This window comes from Triticum dicoccoides, chromosome 5A (genome assembly GCF_002162155.2).
Source record: "Triticum dicoccoides isolate Atlit2015 ecotype Zavitan chromosome 5A, WEW_v2.0, whole genome shotgun sequence".
Taxonomy (NCBI): Eukaryota; Viridiplantae; Streptophyta; class Magnoliopsida; order Poales; family Poaceae; genus Triticum; species Triticum dicoccoides.
In genome coordinates, this window is record NC_041388.1 from 605,354,347 (window position 1) to 605,375,508 (window position 21,162).

Consider the following 21,162-nt stretch of genomic DNA (forward strand, 5'->3'; position numbering starts at 1 on the left):
CGCGCGCCGCCCCGAGCCCGCCGTCCTCGTCGCCGGACTCCTGCCATCACCGCCCCCCTCGAAGTGAGCCCCCCCTTTCCCATGGTCCCGATCGAGTGCGGCCCTTGCTCTCTGCCCCTGCTCCATGGTCGCCGTCGGCCCCGACGCATTGAAGAGCAGAAGGAGAGGAGAAGGAGAGGAGAGGAGAAGGAGTGGAGCAGCAGCAAACTTTTCTGAAATTTCTGATTTTTTTACAGATATGAACAGTGCATATAGAGGGTGTTTGATCAAATGCTAGATGGCTTTGGGCATTTTTAGGATTCATGATATTTTTTGTGGTGAGGTACTGATGCAAGACAAAGGTGATGGCAAAATTTCAGAATTTTTTGATTGGTTTAGAATAGGTTTTCAGCAAGGAATTTGAATCTGGTTCAAATTTCATTTGAATGAAATTTAAAAAATTTAAACTATGGATCAGAAGGTTTTTGGTGAAATGGAGTGTGGGTACTATCATGAAGTTGGAGTAATTTTTGTGGTTGTAAAAGAGTTAGGAAAATTTAGAATGTGCTAAATATGTCAAAAATGTTTTTTGTTCATACAAAGTTTTTTGTTCATAGAAAGTTTTTTGTTCATAGGCAGAAAGTTTTTATATATGACTATGGATATATGAGCAATGATGATCCATGGATGTATGCATTGATATATATGAGAAACGATGTTTCATAGAATATTTACCAAGTATATATGTATTTTTGTTCATAGCATTTTTTCCATTTATATATGTATGTGGCTATAGATGGATATATATGAGAGGTTTCCTAGTGTCAAAGTATTGAAGAAATCCATGGCTTCATCATTAGCCGGAAGTAACCAGGGCATGCCGAAGTCCTCCAAAGTTATTTTGGAATGGTGTCCCGGATAGGATAATTTGCCTTTTTGTATGAATTTCAGCAAAGGCCTTCCAAATAACGATATTTGGAAGGTTCTTGCTGAACTTTGTATCAAAAAGGGAATTATCCTATCTAGAACTCCGTTCCAAAATAACTCTGGAGAGCTTCGTACCATCATGCACCTGTTACTTTCGCCTAATGATGAAGAAATGGTTTTGTTGAATCCTTTGACACTAGGCAACCTCCCGACCCCTCGGCGATCCTCTCGAACATGAGAGGAAGAAGAGGATCACCGAGGGGTCGAGGGTTCCAGGGTTGTCGAGGGTTCGAGGGATTGAGGATCGCCGAGGGGTCGAGAGAGGTTTCCTAGTGTCAAAGTATTGAAGAAATCCATGGCTTCATCATTAGCCGGAAGTAACCAGGGCATGACGAAGCCCTCCAAAATTATTTTGGAATGGTGTCCCGGATAGGATAATTTTCCTTTTTGTATGAATTTCAGCAAAGGCCTTCCAAATAACGATATTTGGAAGGTTCTTGCTGAACTTTGTACCAAAAAGCGAATTATCCTATCTAGGACTCCGTTCCAAAATAACTTTGGAGAGCTTCGTACCATCATGCACCTGTTACTTTCGCCTAATGATGAAGACATGGTTTTGTTGAATCCTTTGACACTAGGCAACCTCCCGACCCCTCGGCGATCCTCTCGAACATGAGAGGAAGAAGAGGATAAAAAAAAGAGGAAGAAGAAAAAAAAGAGGAGAAGAAAGAATAGAGGAGTTCTCCTCTATTCTTTCTTCTCCTCTTTTTTTCTTCTTCTTCCTCTTTTTTTATCGGGAACGAGGGTCGTTGAGGGACATAGATGTAGTGTCGTCGTTGTCGATATACCCCCTCCCGATAGCTTCAACACATGGGGGGGGGTCGATATTACCCCCTCCTCGAAGCATTCTCGAGGCAACCCCAAACCCTTGAAGCGTTGTCGAGGCCACCCCAAACCCTAGAGAAGCAGCGTCGAGACCACTAATTAATATATATGATTCCTTACTATGATTAGGTAGCTAGTTCTACGTTTGCCACTAATATATCCATCTGTCATGTTTGAATAATAATTGCCATGTTGTAAATATTTGTAGAAACTATGGACACCGCCCGAGACGAACCAAAAGAAGCATTGTTGAGGGACATAATCGCAGAAGGAAGTGATGCCGTCTCGTTGTCTCTCAACGACACCGATGGTCTGGAAGGAGAGGGTGAAGAAGCTGGCTACGGTGACCTAATGTCGATGCAAGAAGAAGAACATGAGGACGGCTCTGGTGACCCAATGCCGGTGCAAGAAGGAGACCGTGATGACGGCTCCGGTGACCGAACCGAGTCCGGCCAGGTATATATATTAGTTAAGCCTGTGCTGACTAGCTAATTGATGCATTCATTGTTTTGGTATGTACACATATTAATTAAGTCTTTGTTCTTTTTTCTAGCCCTCCGGATCGAGCACAACTTCGGTAAAGAGACGAGGCCCGAAGAAAAAGTTGAGCTCAGATGAAAGGTTTGAGATCATAGCAATCGCGCCCGACGGCCAACCGATTGAACCCATCCGAACAAAGAACGCATTTGTTGCTTAGTGCGGGGTTCTGGTTAGGGACAAGATCCCGATCAGCATCCAGCAATGGTTTAAGCCGGCTACAGAAGACCCTGAGGTGTCTTATGTCAATGATATGCAGAAAAATGTTCTTTGGACTAAGCTGAAGTCAAATTTCACCCTACCGCCAGAGGATAATCCAGAGAACCCAGTTAAAGAGCAATTAATCAAGTCTTTTGCTCTTAAGAGGATGGCAGAACTATTCAGGAGGTGGAAAAAAGAGCAGAATAAGTTTGTCGAAAATAATGAGACACCAGAATTCAAGGGCAGATATGAGAAGATCAGAGATCACTGGCCCGCATTTGTGGCCCACAAGACATCGGAAAAGAGTAAGAAGATATCGGCGACAAACAAGCAAAATGCTGCGAAGAAGAAGCATCACCATCACACGGGGTCACGTGGCTACCTCGTAGCCCGGCGTAAGTGAGCCAAGACTGAGAATGATCTGATTGATAAAGGGATCGAACCAGAGACAATTAACTGGCCAGACCATTGCCGAACTTGGTTCTTCGGGGCTGGCGGAACCTTGGACCCTGTAACAGGGAAGTGCATTTGGACGAACAATCAACTGGACATACCAGTCAGGAAGCTTCAGCAGTATATCGAAGCAGCGCAGCAAGGGACGTTCTTTACAGACATAGAGAACGACGAGCTCACAATGGCCCTCGGTAATCCTGAGCACCCCGGACGGACACGAGGCACGTCAGGCTCCATTCCGTGGAAGGTTGGGTTTCCGAACGCTGGCGGTTACAAATCCCATGAGAGGAGGAAAAAAGTGCAGCAGACCCAAATGCAGGCGCTGCAAGCAAGGGTACAAGCGATAGAGGAACGAGAAGCAAATCGCAGCAAACGTACTGCTGAAGCTTCCCCCGAAGCTACCCCGCCATCTCAGCGGAGAAGCAGCGTGGCTTCCACCGAGCTGCTTCAGCCAGACCATGCCTTGACGGCTCCTGCCAGCTATCCCGTGGATGCTATCACGGAGTCTCAAAATTGCCACCTTATGACGCAATGGATGAATTTGAAGGTCAAGGCGGCTGTTGGCTCTGTTTATCCTACTGAACCCGGCGCAACTTTTCACTGCCTGCTAGGGTGATGGTGGATGAAATAACGGAGGGATTTGAGGACCTCCAGCTTGACCACCCTACCGGTGAAGGGGAGACTAGGCTAGGGTCTGCTCTGAAGACTCCATGCCTATGGCGGAAGGAGCTCATCAACCTTCCAAACTGGACGCCTCCGCCTCCTCCTCCTCCTCCGGCAAGTCAGGGCACTCCGCCTCCTCCACCGCCTCCTCCTCCGGTGAGTTAGGGCACTCCGCCTCCTCCACCACCTCCTCCTCCAGCGAGTGATGATCAGGGCACTCGATCGGCTCCTTCTCCAGCGCGTGGCGGCACTCCGCCTCCTTCTCCGCCTGCGCCGACGCGCCCGAGCAGTCAGCCTCCTCCTTCTCCGCCTCGTCAGCAAGGGCGGAAGAGACTTGCCACCGCTCCGGCTGCTCCGGCGCGTCGTAGTCCTTCTCCTCTGCCTCGTAAGCAAGTAAAGAAGACAACCGCTCCGTCTGCTCGGCCGGCGTCTAGCAGTACAGCCAGAGGCGGGAGGACATACAGATTCGGTCCTTCTCTAAAGACTCCAGAGAAGTTACCATACAAGAGGACCCCGGAGGAGAACGCCGAGATCGCACGAACCGAAGTGGATGACTGGTTTCAAGGGTTGAAAGCAAAGAGACATCCACTTTCGGAGGAGAAGGTAGATCCGGTGAAAGCGAAGCGCACTCTGGCTACCCTGACAAAACCACCCATGTCTCCGCCGAAAGGAAACTATGAGTGCATTATTGGAAAGGAATTTGCCGAAGCGGAGCGGTCGGGAAGTACTGTCAGTGATCAAAGGCTGAAAGAACGACGAGCTGGGAAACAAATTGCCCAGCTCGGCGAACAAGCGAAGCAATCGTGCCCCCCGCTCAAGGTGCCTAGCCACAACGTCACTAATGATCCGAGGATGGTGCCCGGTTATAGCAATCTTGCAGATTACCTGCCCGACGATGTACATTATGAACCCATGGAGGTGCAGATACAAAGATACGAGTACGGGAAGCCTCTCGTCAAAGATGAAAGATCTCTATCAACGATGATGCGAAGATTGCATGATTGGTACTTGAAAATCTGCAGAGACTCTGGGGGGAGGAGTACTTTGTATGTGAAAGTTAAAAAGGAGCATGACCTTGTTGGAATTAAACTGTTGCCTGTTCCATTTGAGGAGTTCTATCAGTTTTTCAATCAATTGTCCCTCGATAAAACAACGGTCGCCTGCTACTGTCTGTAAGTAGTACTACTTCTGTCATTAAGTCTCTCTATATAGCTCAGCTCTTTCATTGCATGTATTTATAATCATCCTCACTATATTATGCAGATTGAAGATCGCCGAATTGAAGAAAAGACAAGTCGGTGATATTGGGTTCATTAACATATATCTCATAGATGCAACTCAGGTTAAATTTCATGCCGCAGCTACCGAGGCCAACTTGCTACGATCATTGTTAACAAATGAAAACAAAGATATAATACTCTTTCCTTACAACTTCAGGTGAGTGTTACTGTCTTGTGCGTATTCGGTTTCCCTTATATATTAGTCAAGGTTATAGTAATGTAATTGATGAGTTATGCATGCATGTGCAGTTTCCACTATATTCTCCTAGAGATTAAGCTTGAGTAGGGACTAGTAACCGTCTTAGACTCAAGACAAAAAGATCCCCAGGACTATGCAGACATGACTCAAATACTCGAGAAGTAAGTTAAATCGATCATTATCCACCATATCAGCAACTTTGTTCATTTCCTGATATATCAAGTAATTGTTTTCTTTGTCCGGCAGGGTTTGGAGAAAATTCACCAGAAAAGCTCCGGGACCGCCGAAGGAGCTGCAATTTAGACACCCGAAAGTAAGTACTATAGTAGCATGTTCCGCGCATCTACTAGTCATTCAAGCGCTAGTTTCATCAATACCATTTGGCATTCTTGCTTATCAGTTTGATTGAGCTCTATTTCTTGTAAAGTGGTTGTGGCAGGAATAAGGGAATGATTTCTGTGGATACTACTTTGCGAGTCCATCCGCCACACGACCTGTGAGCGGGGCTACACTGACGAACAATATGAAGTACGTAAATAACAACATTCATAATCTTATTTTATTACCATCATTTGTGTTGAGTTTCATTCATTCATATATATATGCATTGACCCCCTTCTTTAAATTAGATGTTTCGGAAGCGGGATGAACTCCTAGCACCAGCTCGCATGCGAGCAATTCAAGAGGAATTGGCGGCATTCTTTCTTGACCACGTGATCCCTGAAGACGGAGAATTCTATGTGGACCCTGAGTCCGTATGATTATATTTGTAAGAGATAATTATTGTATATATGTAGCCGGTAGTGTCGGATAGATATATGAGAACTTGTTGTTCGACCAATCTCTCGGAGAAAGAGGTGGTCGATATCACTTCTCTCTGTATGCATATATGTTCATGACGATCTTCTGTTTCCTTCCTTTGCTTACTAGCTAGCTAGCGTGTCTAGTCCTCTCTATACGTATGTATAGTACGTAGCGTCGACCAAGCACGGACATAAGAGAGGACACTTCTCTCTATTAATTATAGCTAGCTAACACAATATATGAAACACCTAAATTAACCCCCCAAAACCCCCAACCCCCCCCTTTCAAAAAAACAAAACCCCAGCCACAGAAATGCTGACGCGTGGATGCCTATTGGTCCCGGTTGGTGCCACCAACCGGGACCAAAGGGTCTCCTACCTGGGCTCCGCGCACAGGCCACGTGGAGGCCCATCTGTCCCGGTTCTGGATTGAACCGGGACTAAAGGGACAGGGCATTAGTACCGACCCTTTAGTCCCGGTTCCAGAACCGGGACAAAAGGCCCTTACGAACTGGGACAACAGGCCCTTTTTCTACCAGTGAAGTCCAAGCTATGATCGGCCAAAGTCAGCACGGCCAGCCCTAAAATCTTGTGGATATATTGATTCAGGAGCGTAGAGTGCAAGGCCACGGAACGCTACAAACTGGTGTTTGGTTCAAGGTACAAATTACATTTCAGCACCTTAATAGGAGTAGCACCTGGACTTATTACCAGTTTAATCAGGCCCCGTTTGTTGGGGAGAGTTCCTTTACTTTGTGGTGTTCTGTGTTTTGGGTGCGTGAACTTGTCTGTGTGCAAGGAGATGATCGTGAACTGTGTGCTACCTGGTTTTAGCTTCCTTTTAATAAAATGGGAGCTCGGGAGATCCCCCCTTCCATCTAAACAAATTTCAGCACCTTAACTCGGACCAATTGCTCATACTAATGTCGTAATCAAGACATTGTGGAGATTATTCATATTAAGAGGAAGGAGATGACGGAGCGCTTGTCTCCCTACGTCTAGCCTCGATCCAGTTGGTGAAGAGGAAGAAGGGGTTGCAACGGTGATCAGGGACATGGTGGCAAGGCGAGACACGACCGCTGGCTACGCGGTGCGGTAACTGTTGCGCTCTGTTAGCTTTGGGAGGAAGAGAAGCAAAAGGAGGCGACATTATCCAAAGCTGACCCTCAAACCTCACGCAAACGTCCGAACCAAAATTTTCAGACATAGTTTTCCATCCTACGCCAACCCGCATTGGTCCGCTGATCAATTCAAATATCCGTTTTCTCGCAAACTAGAACCAAATTCGAGGGGAGCTTTACGGGAGTCCGGAGCGTCCATACGACGAACCAAAAGTCATCACTTGTTTTTCTCTTCTCTCCGTCGGCGGCGGGATGTGACGGACGTGCGGGACAGAATGAACCAGAGACACGACAGGCGCGGTCAATAGGAGGGTGGGGTCGGTGGATTGGGTGTATAAGCGGTGCGTACACTTTGTACATATGTATACGAAGGTGGATACCTTTTTCTTTTGGTGAACCTGCACCCGCCCCACCCTTAAAATTGATACGGGATTTCCTGCCACACTAAAATAGATATCGAGGTCGCCTGCCACGCTAAGATAGATCCAGAAGGCTTTTCCAGCGAGCTGGCGGCTGCTCCTTCCTTCATGCCACAAATTCTAAATCAGGTGACCTACGAGTACAAGACCTAAACTCGTAAAAATCTGCCTTGCTGGAGACGACAAAACCCGAGAGATGGGCCGGGGATGAAGGTAAGATCAACGTTTGGCTGATGGCAACGCTTGCTTACTAACAGACCCTGGTTCTAGTAGTAGTCTATCGGTTGGTGGTTGTGTCTCCTATAGTATGGAGCAAGCGAGCAAGCAGTGACGCCCAGAGCCATTAGGCCAACTCCATCGCGTGACGCTATCCTACCCGCCCCCGTCCGTTTGGGGTAAAACCAATGAATAGCGCAGCCCAGCGCACGGCCTCAAACGGACAAATGTCCGGATTCCTTCCGTTTTTGATCCATTCCCGGCCCAAACTTGCGCTCGGTTTGGCGTGAAACGGACGTGTGCGGACGGCTTGGACGCATGCCCTTGTCCCCCCCGTGGCCAGCCTGTCGGGGACACTAGCTAGCAGTCTCTCCGCTCCCAACGCTTCCACCCTCTCTCTCTCGCCCCGCCCCGCCGCCGGCGCCGCCGCTATTCTCCGGCCGCCTCCTCACCGCGCAGCCTCCGACCGTCCCTACCAAACCACTTCTCGACATGGCCGCCACCACACCCGTGCTGTGGCCGTAGTTTTGGCCGTCGATCGGAGGTTTGGCCGTCGACGTCTTTGCTGGCTGCAGAGGGGACAGGACCGCCGGCGACGCAACACAGTGTCCTCGGCAGCTCCCGACGAGAGCTCCACAGCGGCCAGTAGCCGGCCGGCAACCACCCTTGCTGCGTCGAGGTGATCATCACGGCCTCTTCGCCACCACGCCCGCAAGGTGTTCGGCATTTTGCCCACAAAGGTATGGACAGTGGAGACGAGTTTTTCTTTCATCAATTTCTTTGTTCATCGGACGATTCGTCGTCGGATGATGAAGATATTGTGGTGGCTGCACTGGTCGTTCACGACCACATTCAACGGCAGCCTCCTCGATACAGGGGGTCACTCCCTGGCCGTGCTCCCAACCTGAACCGCAACAGGGAGAGAGGGCACGCCCTGCTCTATGCCGATTACTTTGCCAACACCCCGCTCTTCAAACCGGATAAATTCCGTCGCCGTTTTCAAATGGCAAGGCATGTGTTCAATCGTATCCGAGAGGGAGTGGTTGCTCATAACCCATACTTTGAGTGCAAGACGGATGCCATTGGCAAGCTTGGATTCTCCTCTTACCAGAAATGCACCGCGGCCATCCGCATGCTTGCATATGGAATTCCAGGCGATCTGGTGGATGAGTATGTGCGTATGAGGCAGACAACATGTATGATGTCAATGTACAAGTTTTGCCAGGCTGTGATCGAGGTGTTTGGCCCAGAGTACTTGAGGTAGCCAACTGCCGCTGATACAGAGAGATTGTTTGCGACCAACGCAGCTAGAGACTTTCCAGGCATGCTTGGCAGCATAGATTGTATGCACTGGCAGTGGAAGAACTGTCCATTTGCTTGGCAGGGCCAGTACAAAGGGCATGTCAAGGCGTGCACTGTCATATTAGAAGCGGTGGCATCACAGGATCTTTGGATATGGCATTCTTTCTTCGGCATGGCAGGTTCTCACAATGATATCAACATGCTGCAGCGTTCTCCAGTCTTCGCGAGGCTTGCAGAAGGCCACTCCCCACCTGTCAACTTTGAGATCAACGGCCACCATTACAATAAGGGATACTATCTAGCAGATGGTATATATCTTCAGTGGTCAACTTTTGTGAAGACAATCTCGAAACTCCAAGGTGAAAAGAGAAAGAGATTTGACCAAATGCAAGAGAGTGTTAGAAAGGATGTGGAACGTGCTTTTGGTGTGCTTCAACTCGGTGGGGTATCGTTCGTAACCCTGCACTGTCATGGGATGAAAGGAAGTTTTGGGAGGTGATGACTGCTTGTGTGATTACGCACAACATGATCGTCGAGGACGAGCGTGATGAGAGTATCTTCGACCAATGATTTGACTATCAAGGTGAAAATATTGAGCCCCTGCACCAAGACCCGGCCACATTTGAACAGTTTGCTTAATTCCACCGTGAGATGCGTGATTGGCACACTCATTTGAATCTTCAAAATGACTTGGTTGAGCACGTGTGGGATCACATTGGCAACCAATAGATGTATTGGTCCATTTTATGTTTAGTCAAGACAATTTCGATTTGGTTGTAAAAATATTTTATGAAAGACAATTTCAATTGGATTGTAAAACTATTTTAATTTGCTGACAAATATTTGGGTTGTAAACTAGTTTTGATGGAAATTTGGGCATTTTTGGCCCTGACGGATAGGATAGGGCAAAAGGATGCGTCCGCGCGTTGGGCGCACGGCCACCGCATCCCAGGACACGTCCGGACACGACCCCAAATCGCTACCCAAACGGACAGAATCCGGACAAAACGGACGTCCGTTTAAGGTCGCGCGATGAAGTTGGCCTTACACACTACTCGGACCACAGCTTTGATCTCTCTGTTGTTGTTGGCGGCGGCCGGTCAGAGATCAGACGGTGTTAACCCAAAGGCTATTTACTTGCACGGTTTACACCCTCACCTGCGGCTGTGCCTAGCTAAAATAGGAAAATACTCAACCTTTCACCACGGTCACACAGGCAGCTACTAGTGCTATGGCCATAGGCACTGGCTCGCAGTTTCTGCCTTATCGCTTTGTATATCATGCCTTTCTTTCTAAATTTTGTTCAATACTTTGCTTTGCTTTGCACACCCAAATGAAATAGGAATTACACAAAAAAAAGGACAAGATGTTTGCCTTCATGATTTGTGTTCGACAGGCCAATAATTATATTAAGATCACACTCACGATTCTGCGGCTTCTCTCCAGCGAATCATTAAGTTGTATGAGAAAACAGGAGATCCTTCTGTGCTGAGCATACGGGAATAATTTTGGAGATGCTATCGGCCATTACGTCCCATGCAAGTCAAGTGAGTTCTGAATCTGACTTGCACATCAAATTCCACAAGGCATGCTCCCTTTTGGAGATATCTGAGCCAGCAGCCATCCATTTCGAGAATGAGGCCCAGTTTTTTTGAGCAGATTGTGGAGAATTTTGGTTTGGAAAATCTGAAGCCAAAAGAACTCGTTTTGACTTCCAAAATCTGGAGAGGATTATGTAGAATCCTAGTGCAATCCAAAAGCACCCAAAAGCTAGATTTTCCCAGAATCCTGAGATTTTGGCAAGTCCCACCAATGAAAACGTTTCATAATATAAGAATACCCCTATCCCATGGAGAAATTACGCCCAGAATGCCACTAGCCCATCCACGCGCTGGAGAGAAAACGCTCGAGCGCTTTCGCTCGACCGCCCCTGTTCGCATCAGGGGAAAACGCTCGCCCACCCCTGTTCGTGAGGGCTAGGGTTTGCCGCTCCTTGCCGCCGCCGCCTGGCCCTTGCCGCCGCCGCCGCCCGCCTGGCCCTTGCCGCCGCCGCCCGCCTTATCTCCCTCCGCCGCCCCTCTTCCTTCGCTGCTCGTCCTCCCCTCCGCCGTGTCTCCGCCAACACCGATGGACACCGGCGCTGCGCATCGACGGCCACCGGCGCTGCACCTCGACGGCCACCGGCGCTGCACCTCACGGCCAGGAGCAGCCCACGTGAGGAGCAGACCACACCACGGTGAGGCATCCTCTTTCCATGTCTCTGTTATTCTTTTTTCTTATGCTATGGATAGCTAGACAGATGGATTGATTGATTGCTGATGGATAGATGGATGGATTGGTTGCTGATGCTGGTAGATGGATGGATGGTGCTAATTTCTTTTTTGTGTGCTACTGTCAATGCTACTGTATGGATGTCTGGTTGTATTGGTGCTATTGCTACTGAAGATGTTGTTACATTTATTTTTATGGTAGAATGCTAATGTGATAATGGTGAATGGTAATTGTAGATGGAGAAAGTCAAAGAACCCAAAGCAAATTGGGACAGTGCTGCTCATACAATTTTTATGAATGCGTGCATAGAGGAGGTTCGAGCAAATAACCGCAATGGTGTGATAGTCATGAAGGCCAAGTTACCCTTGTTCAAAATCGAGGCAAGGGTGGGAAGAAGAGGGCGCGTCCTTATTCGCCAAGTCCAAAGATGAATGACAAGTGGGCAAGTGAGAATGCTAAAAATGAGGCTTTTGTACGCATGGTGGAGATCTTTGGTGCAAGGGACAAGAGGGATGCAGAGGAGATTGCAAGGGAGAAGAGGGATGCAGAGGAGAGGGCAAGGGAGAAGAGGGATGAAGAGGAAAGGGAAAGGGAGAGGAGGGATGCAGAGAAGAGGGATGTAGAGGAGAGTGTTGATCCAACAAGACAAGAGATTAAACAAATGATGGCCATGGTGGAAGCGGATGGTGCAAAACCAGGAAGTGATGAGCATTTCTATGCTACATTTCTTTTCATGAAAAAGAAATATCGTGATGTTTTCTCCACTTTCACAGACCATGAATCTCTTGCAAGGCTTGGATGGATAAAGAGGATGTGGGAGCTCAATAATAAGTAGAACATCTATGTTTTAATTGCTTTCTACCAGATTATTTACTTGTAATGTTGTGAGCTCAGCTACTTGCTGTGGAGGTGTACTTTTGTGAACTAAGCTATTTGCTTTGGAGATGTACTATTATCTGAATTGTGTTGTATCTAATATTACACTATGTGCATGTTGTTGTGGCAGATGAATAAATCTAGAAAGAAACAAGAAGAAAAGGAATTTGAGGCGGCCATGGTTGCATTTGCCATGGATGTGGCGTCGTCAAGTGTGACACTGCCTTACGCACCAAGAAAGTTACATCTTGTTACAGGCCTCCAATGGGTAGAAGAGAAGGAGAAAGATGCAAAATCTTTCTATGCTATGTTCAGAATGAGGAGGTGAGTGTTTCACACATTGCATGATCTATTAGTTCAGAAGTATAGGCTTGAGTCAACTTCCAACATTTCATCCAAAGAAGCATTGGCATAATTTTTATGGACTGTGGGTACATGTCAGACAACTGATAATGTCGCAGATCAGTTTGCACATAGTTGTTCTGTCATTAATAAAAATTCCACGAGGTTTTGGAGTGTGTAGACCGCATGGCCGGTGATTACATAAGACCAATTGATCCAACTTTCTCTGAACCACACCCAGTACTTAGAAAAACAAAGTTTTGGCCTCATTTTGAACATGCTATTGGAGCCATTGATGGAACACACATTAAGGTGATTGTGCCTAAGGAGTTGGAGCTCCAACATAGGAATAGGAAAGGTTACACAAGTGAAAATATTATGGCAGTGTGTGATTTTGATATGAGGTTCACGTTTGTTGTTCCCGGATGGCCCGGATCTGTTCATGACACACGTGTATGGAGCGATGCCATAGTTCGTTATGATCACTTTCCACAACCCCCCACAGGTAACATCTCGCATGTATCCATATTGTTATATACAGGATGGTATGTTGTACATTTCTAATTTCTTTTGTTGATGTCGTACTGTAGATAAATATTATCTTGTCGACTCCGGATATCCAAACAGGGTTGGATATCTATCTCCATACAAAGGGCAACGATACCATGTACCGGATTTCCAACAACACCCACCGGTTGGGAGATATGAGACATTCAACCATCGACATTCTTCTTTGCGAAATGTCATTAAAAGAACATTTGGTGTTCTCAAGATGAAATGGCGAATTCTTGGAGTTGGAGGCATGCCTCGGTACAAACCGGAGACCCAAAAGATGATTGTCACTGCATGCATGTGTCTCCACAATTGGATTCGTGATAGCAAGTTACGTGATGAGCATTTTGACAAATTCGACAATGATGCATATGTGCAACCTCCATTGCCGTTTACAGGTGCCAATGCTCTACCACCAAAAGATGATGGTACCATGAACGCAATACGCGAGGCGATTGCTGCTAGTCTCGTACCTTGAGATTATCCATTTTTATTAGTTCATCCACTTTTGTAATGAACAAATCTTTAAATCCATTCTAAATGTAATATTTAGCACTTTTTATGACATTCTTAAATCTCTTTCGTACGCATATTAGACTAGTAGATATTGTTAGAAAGAACAAGGTGTTAATAAATTCATCAAATAACTTCTGTCTAAGGGTACTACAGACATTTCAACACACAACTCTTTCCAGAATCTGAACCTACAATCCCAGAAAAGAACTCGGCAACAGATTCTGGGAGAAGCAGATTCTGGGAGAATTTTCCAAAATCTTGATTCTGCAGAATCCTGTGTGAAAAGAACTGGGCCTGAATCTTACAAGAGCTAGCTCAAACTTCTGCAAGCTTGCTTCATGACAACCCATCTATTTCATGAGAAATGAACATTGAGTCACAAATTATGCTTGTTTATGTAAAAGTACTACGGAAGTATCTCAACTGTGCAGGCCAGGAACCATATAAGGATGCTTCTTGTCAAGATCCAGTTGTACACTGGGCGCTGCCTTTATGCGCTACTAAGAAAAATGAAATGTCTGCTAGAACCCCATTGGTCCTTCATGTAATGTGGTTGCTTGGTGTCTAGAGAGGGAGTGCTTTAGGCCTTGTTCGGTTACACCTCTTCTCAAGAGGATTGGAAGGGATTTGGGTGGATTTTGACTCGTGGGAGATTATATCCGCCTCAATCCCTGCCAAACCCCTCCTAGATCCCTGTCAACCGAACAAGGCCTTACGAGGAATTTGCCCCTCCTTTTCCCCTTATAAGCTAATCTCGTCTGCTGTGAGCATAGCTCAAGCGAGGTTCAAGTTGCATTACATGATATCTTTCAGACATCAGTAGGCCCTATAATTTCAGTATAGCATATATTGATTGTCACCAATTGTACAATTTTGCCACTCCATCATGGTATGGTAAGTTGATTGATAGTCACATCGAAATATGAAATAAGAAAACGATTGCATCTTGACAGTGCCATAAATGATTCAAACCTGTTCCTCCAGCATTCTGGTGTTGAAGGTAAATCCTTTTCTTGTTTGTTGGCACGTCAACTTATTTTCAAGCATAGAGAGGCGACCTTTTGAAAGGCATTTGCCCATCTTTCCTAGCATTAATTTTTATTCATGAGGGTTTCGAACCAGGCACCCCAACCACTAGTTTCTGATGTGTGTAGGCAGAATCAGGCTTGTCATTTTTTTCTTGGCCTCCCACGCGCTCTCTTGATCCCGGCCGACACAGCATCCCCAGCTTGAGCAGACATTGCTGCTGCTGGCTTCTCCTTTCTTGGCCTCCCACGTGGTCTCTTGATTCCCGTCGACGCAGCACCTCCAGTTTCTTCAGCAGGCGTTGCATCTCCAGCTTCAGCAGGCCTTGCATATCTAGCTTTAGCAGGTATTGCATCTCCAGCTTCAGCAGGCCTTGCATCTCGAGCCTTAGCAGGTATTCCTCTCTTCATGACCATGGACACAACACCAGCTGCTGATGGCCTGTGCATTCTTGGATTCTCAAGTGCGACATCAACTGATACTGGATTCTCAAGTTCATCTCCAGTTTTGACGGGCATTGGTCTGTACACTCTTGGCCTCCCACGCGATCTCTTGACTCCTGCCGATGCAGCAGGAGCAGGAGGATCGTCCTTTGTTGATCCTCCTTTGTCGGCCTCCTTTCTCGGCCTCCCACGCCCTCTCTTGATACCATCAGTTGACAATGGAGTTGGAGGATGCTCTGCTGCTGCTGCTGCTGCTGCTTTACCAGTTGACGCAGCTGGAGTTGGAGAATGCTTTGCTTGTGATTGCTGCTGGTCCTTTCTCGGCCTCCCACGCCCTCCCCGTATCTTCCTTGGCCTCCCACGGCCACTCTTGGTCGATGGGGAGGCAGCATCTCCATTCGCAGATAGGGTAACCTTACGAGGCTCTGCTGCTGCTGCTTCTGCTTCTGATTGTTGCATGCCACCGGTTGACGACGCAGTTGCAGTTGGAGTTGGAGGATGCTTTGCTTGTGATTGTGATTGTTGCGCGTCCTTTCTCGGCCTCCCACGCCCTCTCAGTATCTTCCTTGGTCTCCCAGTGCCTCGCTTGTGTGGAGTGTATTCATCATCATCAACGTCATCCTCGCCACTGCTGCCGTTACTCTGGAATCCATCCAAACCGGGATCGGAATAGTTCTGCTGGGGCTGGGAGCCGGAGCCGGAGCCGGAGTTGCGTCGTTGCCGGGCCGGCAAAATCATCTCACTGGTTCATGTAAATTGAGATTCTTGGGGAGGGGAGTTGCGGTTGTGTCATCCTCCAAATCGAGATCCGACAAATCCTTATTGTTGGGCTTGGAGGGCCGGCCACGACCGCGCGTGTCGGAGGCGGGGAAGACGTAGCAAGATCTCGATTTTGACCCGTAGCCGCGGACGACGCCTTCGGAGACGAGGCGGCGGAGGCTGGCTTTGAGGAGCTTGTCGTGGGTGGCGGGGAGGCCCGTGAAGCGGCTGAGGATGAAGGCGGCGATGGCGATGCGGCCGGAGGTGCCTCCCAGCTCGGTGAGCGCCTGCGTAATCATCTGCGTTCGAGATCCAGCTCCCCATCAGCAGGAAACGAGAGAGACGAGACTGGAAAGGGAGGTGGGGGAGAGAAGGAGAGCTTGCCTCGGTGTAGGTCGGGTGGGGGCAGTCGCCGGCGGTGGCGGGCGGCGCCGACGAAGGGGAGGTGGCCACCATTTTCCCCTGCCTGGTGATAAATTTTTTTTATCGAGAGGGTCGTGGGGGATGATTGATTGATGGACGTCGCTACTGGCGCCCGAGCGCCCGCTCGCGGCCAAAAGAAAGGCGGGCTGTCACTTTCCAAAAAAAAAGCAAATCAGCTTCTCACAACACGTCCCGACGTCCACTTGATTCTGAAGCCAACTTACATCCTAAAAGAAAACTACTTGACGTATTCACACTATTCAGAAAATCACTTACATATTGTCCCGCATGCATTTATTTGAATTTCAAAAAAATTCAAAAGCTATAACTTTTGATTCGTGCATCGAAATTCAGATCCGTTTTCATCGTTGGGTTTCTCAGGACGAGTATTTCGAAACTATATCCCATATGGGTACATTTTGACAAACTTTTTTTGTGGGCAACTTTGAGTTGTATTGAGGCCAGGGCCGGTCCTGAGGGGGGGAGGGGGGGCGGCCGCCCCGGGCCCCCGATGCATTTGTTTCCTATATATATACGTGTGTGATATTTAGCCTGTTGATTGATTCTTCAAAAGGAAACACAAATTAATTGATCGATTAATTACCGGCTGGTCGCACGTCGAGTAGTTTTTTGGGCTTATACTTTCCCTCCCCAATTGGCAACAAATCGGCCATTCCATTGATGACGGTGCCCATCCCGCTCGTCTAATCGTGATTTTCGGCAGCTGGGCGTCATTAGTGGAACAAGGTAATGCGATTTGCAGATTCCACCAATCTTCTCTTCAACGCATAGTTTCTCTTTCCTTCTCTTTCTATGTTCTTGTTAGATGGTTCATTCGTTTCCTGAAGATCCTGGTACACATCTCTTCCTCACACTCCGATTTCTTGTATTGATTGGGATTAGAAAAGAGAAACTTTGACTTCTGTTCGTGAACCTCGTATGCAGCAACAAAATCTTGCGATTACGAATTTTCTAGCTATCCAGGTACATTGTTCCATGCCTTTCATAGCACATCTTTGTAATTAGCAGTGCCCTTAATTTCTTGTATCATATGTTGTGTGTTGTTTAGCAATATTGCTATTTATTTCACAAGATGCTATCAAGAGAGAATCCATCGGATAATGAGGGGAAAATGTGCATATGAGTTGATTGAGTCCCACACGAGCTGTTAGCATTTTTTAGAGCAGATACAAGTATTCTACTGATTCCCCGCAAAAAACAGTATTTCTGCTGCCAGGAATTCCCAGGACTTAGCTTTAGTTATTGTGGAAGAAGAACTAGTGAAAACTTTAGGAAGATAAAATTTGAGTAGGCATGAAAGTGTTACTAAATCACGTAATAGAAAAATATGTATGTGTAGATTGACAGGATCAATCAACTGGAGCTGTGAATTTTTGTGACCCCAGCTTTTTTAATAGTCAAGAAGACAAGACACCACAAATTAATAGTGTACCGAATATTTTTTTCAGTTGAAATAGGAAAAGAATATATGCATATGTTTATGTGGCTTGAGGGCCCCTCTGTGTTGTCTTGCCCCGGGCCCCCGAAATCTCAAGGCCGACCCTGATTGAGGCAACTATAGTGCTATAAGAAAGCAACTTCTTTTTTTCCTATTAGGACTACCTATCAACGAAAAATCCTTCTAAGTTGGTTATCGCAACTACCGAATTGACTAGCTTCATCTCTAAGTTGTCTACCATAACTAGTAAGTATGCTAACTCTATGCCACCCCAAACTTTTTATCGAGGCAACTTTGGGTGCGATAGAGGCAACTTTAGGGCAATAGGGAAGCAACTTCATTTTTCCCTAGTAGGACTACGTATTAGGTTGGTTTATGGAAGAAAAATGAGAAAACCACAATAAGGATGAGGCACCTTTAGTGCTACATATAAGCAATTTCATTGCAATATGTGTATCAATAAATTTTGCTAACATTATCACACTTGCCAACCATGGTTCATCAATTGCCTACAAATATGATGAAGTTGCTTATTATTGCTATTATATGTTGCGTTCAAAACACTATGATGTTGCCTATTAGTGATGCTCAGTTGACTGCCATTACTATTTCATTTGCCTACATGCCCTACAATACACTAAAAAGTTGCCCATTGATGGGGCTATTGGAGGCAAAACAAGGACAATAACTACGAGATTGTTATGACCTTGAGTATCACACAAAAAAGTTAGCAACTTTTGGGTTGTTGTGTGTAACTACAGTGCATTCAACAAGCAACTCATGTGTGTTTTTCATCATTATATCCGGAGATTTCAATGATTCTCGATGACAACTCGTGCGAAAATTATGAACAACTTGTGCAGTTTTGTGGGAAACTATCTGATCCAGACCCCTATGAAACTTGTCGTCGCCACCTATGCAACTTCTCATCTGCCCCCACTTATGAAACTAGTCAACACTCGCGATCTGGATAGCCAACACTCACGTGCTCAGTAGCGTTGGCGGTAAGACTCCCCAGAAAAGGAAGAACAAGGCTCTTATATCGTCCATTCCCACATAGTTTTCAAATTTGGAAGCATGGTAGACAACTTAGGTCCAACAAAAACTTTTTGGCAGTGTAGGAAACTTAGGTCCCTTGATGGACAACTTTCATAGTATTTTGGCAATTGGGGATCACCCGTAGGCAACTTCATAGTGTTGTAGGTAACTTGGTTTCTGAGGCAGACAACTTAGAAGCCATGTTAGACAACATTCGAAGGTACGATAAGAAACATTCATAGTATGGCAGACAACTAAATTATCTACAACTTAGTTTCCAATGTATGCAACTTAGCAACCATGGTAACCACCTATTACACTACTGGACACAGCTAATTAGGAGGCTACTAGGCGAATTCACTAATAGATACGGTTCAATTCATGTAGCCTCAAAGTTGCTCCTACTTAGCAATAAAGTTGCCTCATTTAGCATCGAAGTTGCTTTTGAAAAAAATCATCGGAACCTATTCATATGGGTTCTAGTTTTGAAGAGCTCGTCACGAGGAAGCAAATGGTGAAGACAGATCATAATTTCGATACACGATTTGAAAGTTACAGGTTTTAAAAAAAATTGTACCAAAATTAATGCATGTTACGTCATCATTGGCTTCTTATGGTTGGCCAGACAAGGTGGAGAAAAATCAACATACTTTATTGTAGAATCTTTCCATATATAGAATGAGTGGGTGTGCAGCTTTCGAAATCTGGGATCAATCTCTCTCGTCACGCGGTCCGCGAGCGTGCGCCCGACCGCGCAAATTAGCACAGTTGCACAATTGAGTATTTAGGTTGATTGATTCATCATTAGAGCATCTCCAACAAACGCCCAAAAATGCTCCGCGCGCTGAAAGATTTTTTTTGGGCGCTGGACAACTTCAACAGACGATGGAAAACAGTGCACGCGCTAAAAACTTTTGTGCACGCGCAGAAAAACGCTATCGCGCGCAGCATATTTTGGGCGCCGGCTTGCGCGCGCTTCATAGTTTACACTGCGCGCTTTTTGGACGCCTTTTTTGGGCAGCTATTAAAGCAATGTTGGTCACAATAAAAATGCTACAATGGCGCGCTAAAATTTTTATTGGGCGCGAAATTTTTGCGCCACTGTTGGAGTTGCTCTTATGGACTCCATCTTAGCTTTCCAATTGCCACCATGTCAGAAAAAAACATGCCACTATGCCTTTTTTCTAGAGAAAAACATGCCTCAACGCGTCGGCATGTCCTCTGGATGGCGGTTACGAGTTCTGACCGATGCGTTTCTTCCCCACTCGATCAACTTGATGTGATGTGATGTGATCCGGAGTTCTAGATCTTCCTCGTGCCAGTGTTTTATCTGCATAGTGTAGAATGAAAAGACCATCTTCTACTAAATGAGGGATCACCCCACTAATCTGACTGACTGCTTTAACACGTTCAACAAGATTAAGTAGCATTTTGTCATAGTGTGGAACAAAATAGGGGATAGGGGTGATAACCCACAAGTATAGGGGATCGCAACAGTTTTCGATAAGTAAGAGTGTCGAACCCAACGAGGAGCTAAAGGTAGAACAAATATTCCCTCAAGTTCTATCGACCACCGATACAACTCTACGCACGCTTGACGTTCGCTTTACCTAGAACAAGTATGAAACTATAAGTACTTTGTAGGTGTTTTTGGATAGGTTTGCAAGGTAATAAAGAGCATGTAAATAAAAGGTAGGGACTGTTTAGATAAAGACACAACTAAGTTAGTTTTAGTAGAGAGCTTTTTATTACGAGAAAGTTATTTGTCCCTAGGCAATCGATAACTAGACCGGTAATCATTATGCAATTTTATTTGAGGGAGAGGCATAAGCTAACATACTTTCTCTACTTGGATCATATGCACTTATGATTGGAACTCTAGCAAGCATCCGCAACTACTAAAGATCATTAAGATAAAACCCAATCATAGCATTAAAGCATCAAGTCCTCTTTATCCCATACGCAACAACTCCCTTACTCGGGTTTGTGTTTCAGTCACTCACGCAACTCACTATAAGTGAATCATGAACATATTACAACACCCTACAGTGGGGATCCCTCACGCTTGCGCAACACGGAGACCACCATAGGACAGCACCAATAATAAAACATGCAACTCAAACCAATCTTGATCATCAAATAACCCATAGGACAAAACGGATCTACTCAAACATCATAGGATAGCCATACATCATTGGGAAATAATATATAGCTTTGAGCACCATGTTTAAGTAGAGATTACAACGGGTAAGAGAGAGGTTACACTGTTGCATAGAGGGGGAAGAGTTGGTGATGATGGTGGTGAAGTTGTTGGTGAAGATTGTAGTGATGATGATGGCCCCCGGTGGCACTCCGGTGCCACCGGAAGCGAGGGGGGAGAGCCCCCCTCCTTCTTCTTCTTCCTTGACCTCCTCCCTAGATGGGAGAAGGGTTTCCCCTCTGGTCCATGGTCTCCATGGCGTGGGAGGGGCC

At 46.4% G+C, this 21,162-nt stretch overlaps 1 protein-coding gene across 1 annotated transcript; it reads right to left on the reverse strand.

Annotated features, from left to right (window-relative positions):
• Positions 1-14,507: 14,507 nt before the first annotated feature.
• Positions 14,508-16,284, reverse strand: LOC119303314. Its single transcript, XM_037580431.1, has 2 exons — positions 16,155-16,284; positions 14,508-16,069 (listed from the first exon to the last, which is right to left on the reverse strand). The coding sequence occupies exons 1-2, from the start codon at positions 16,224-16,226 to the stop codon at positions 15,746-15,748; spliced, it is 396 nt and encodes a 131-aa protein (XP_037436328.1). The 5' UTR covers positions 16,227-16,284; the 3' UTR covers positions 14,508-15,745.
• Positions 16,285-21,162: the final 4,878 nt, after the last annotated feature.

What these genes read in the sequence shown, in the direction of transcription:
- LOC119303314 (XM_037580431.1), bottom strand. Translation starts at nt 16,226, where the DNA reads ATGGTGGCCACCTCCCCTTCGTCGGCGCCGCCCGCCACCGCCGGCGAC. An exon ending in CCCACCCGACCTACACCGAG is followed by an intron (nt 16,070 to 16,154) that starts GCAAGCTCTCCT and finishes TCTCGAACGCAG; the next exon opens with ATGATTACGCAGGCGCTCAC.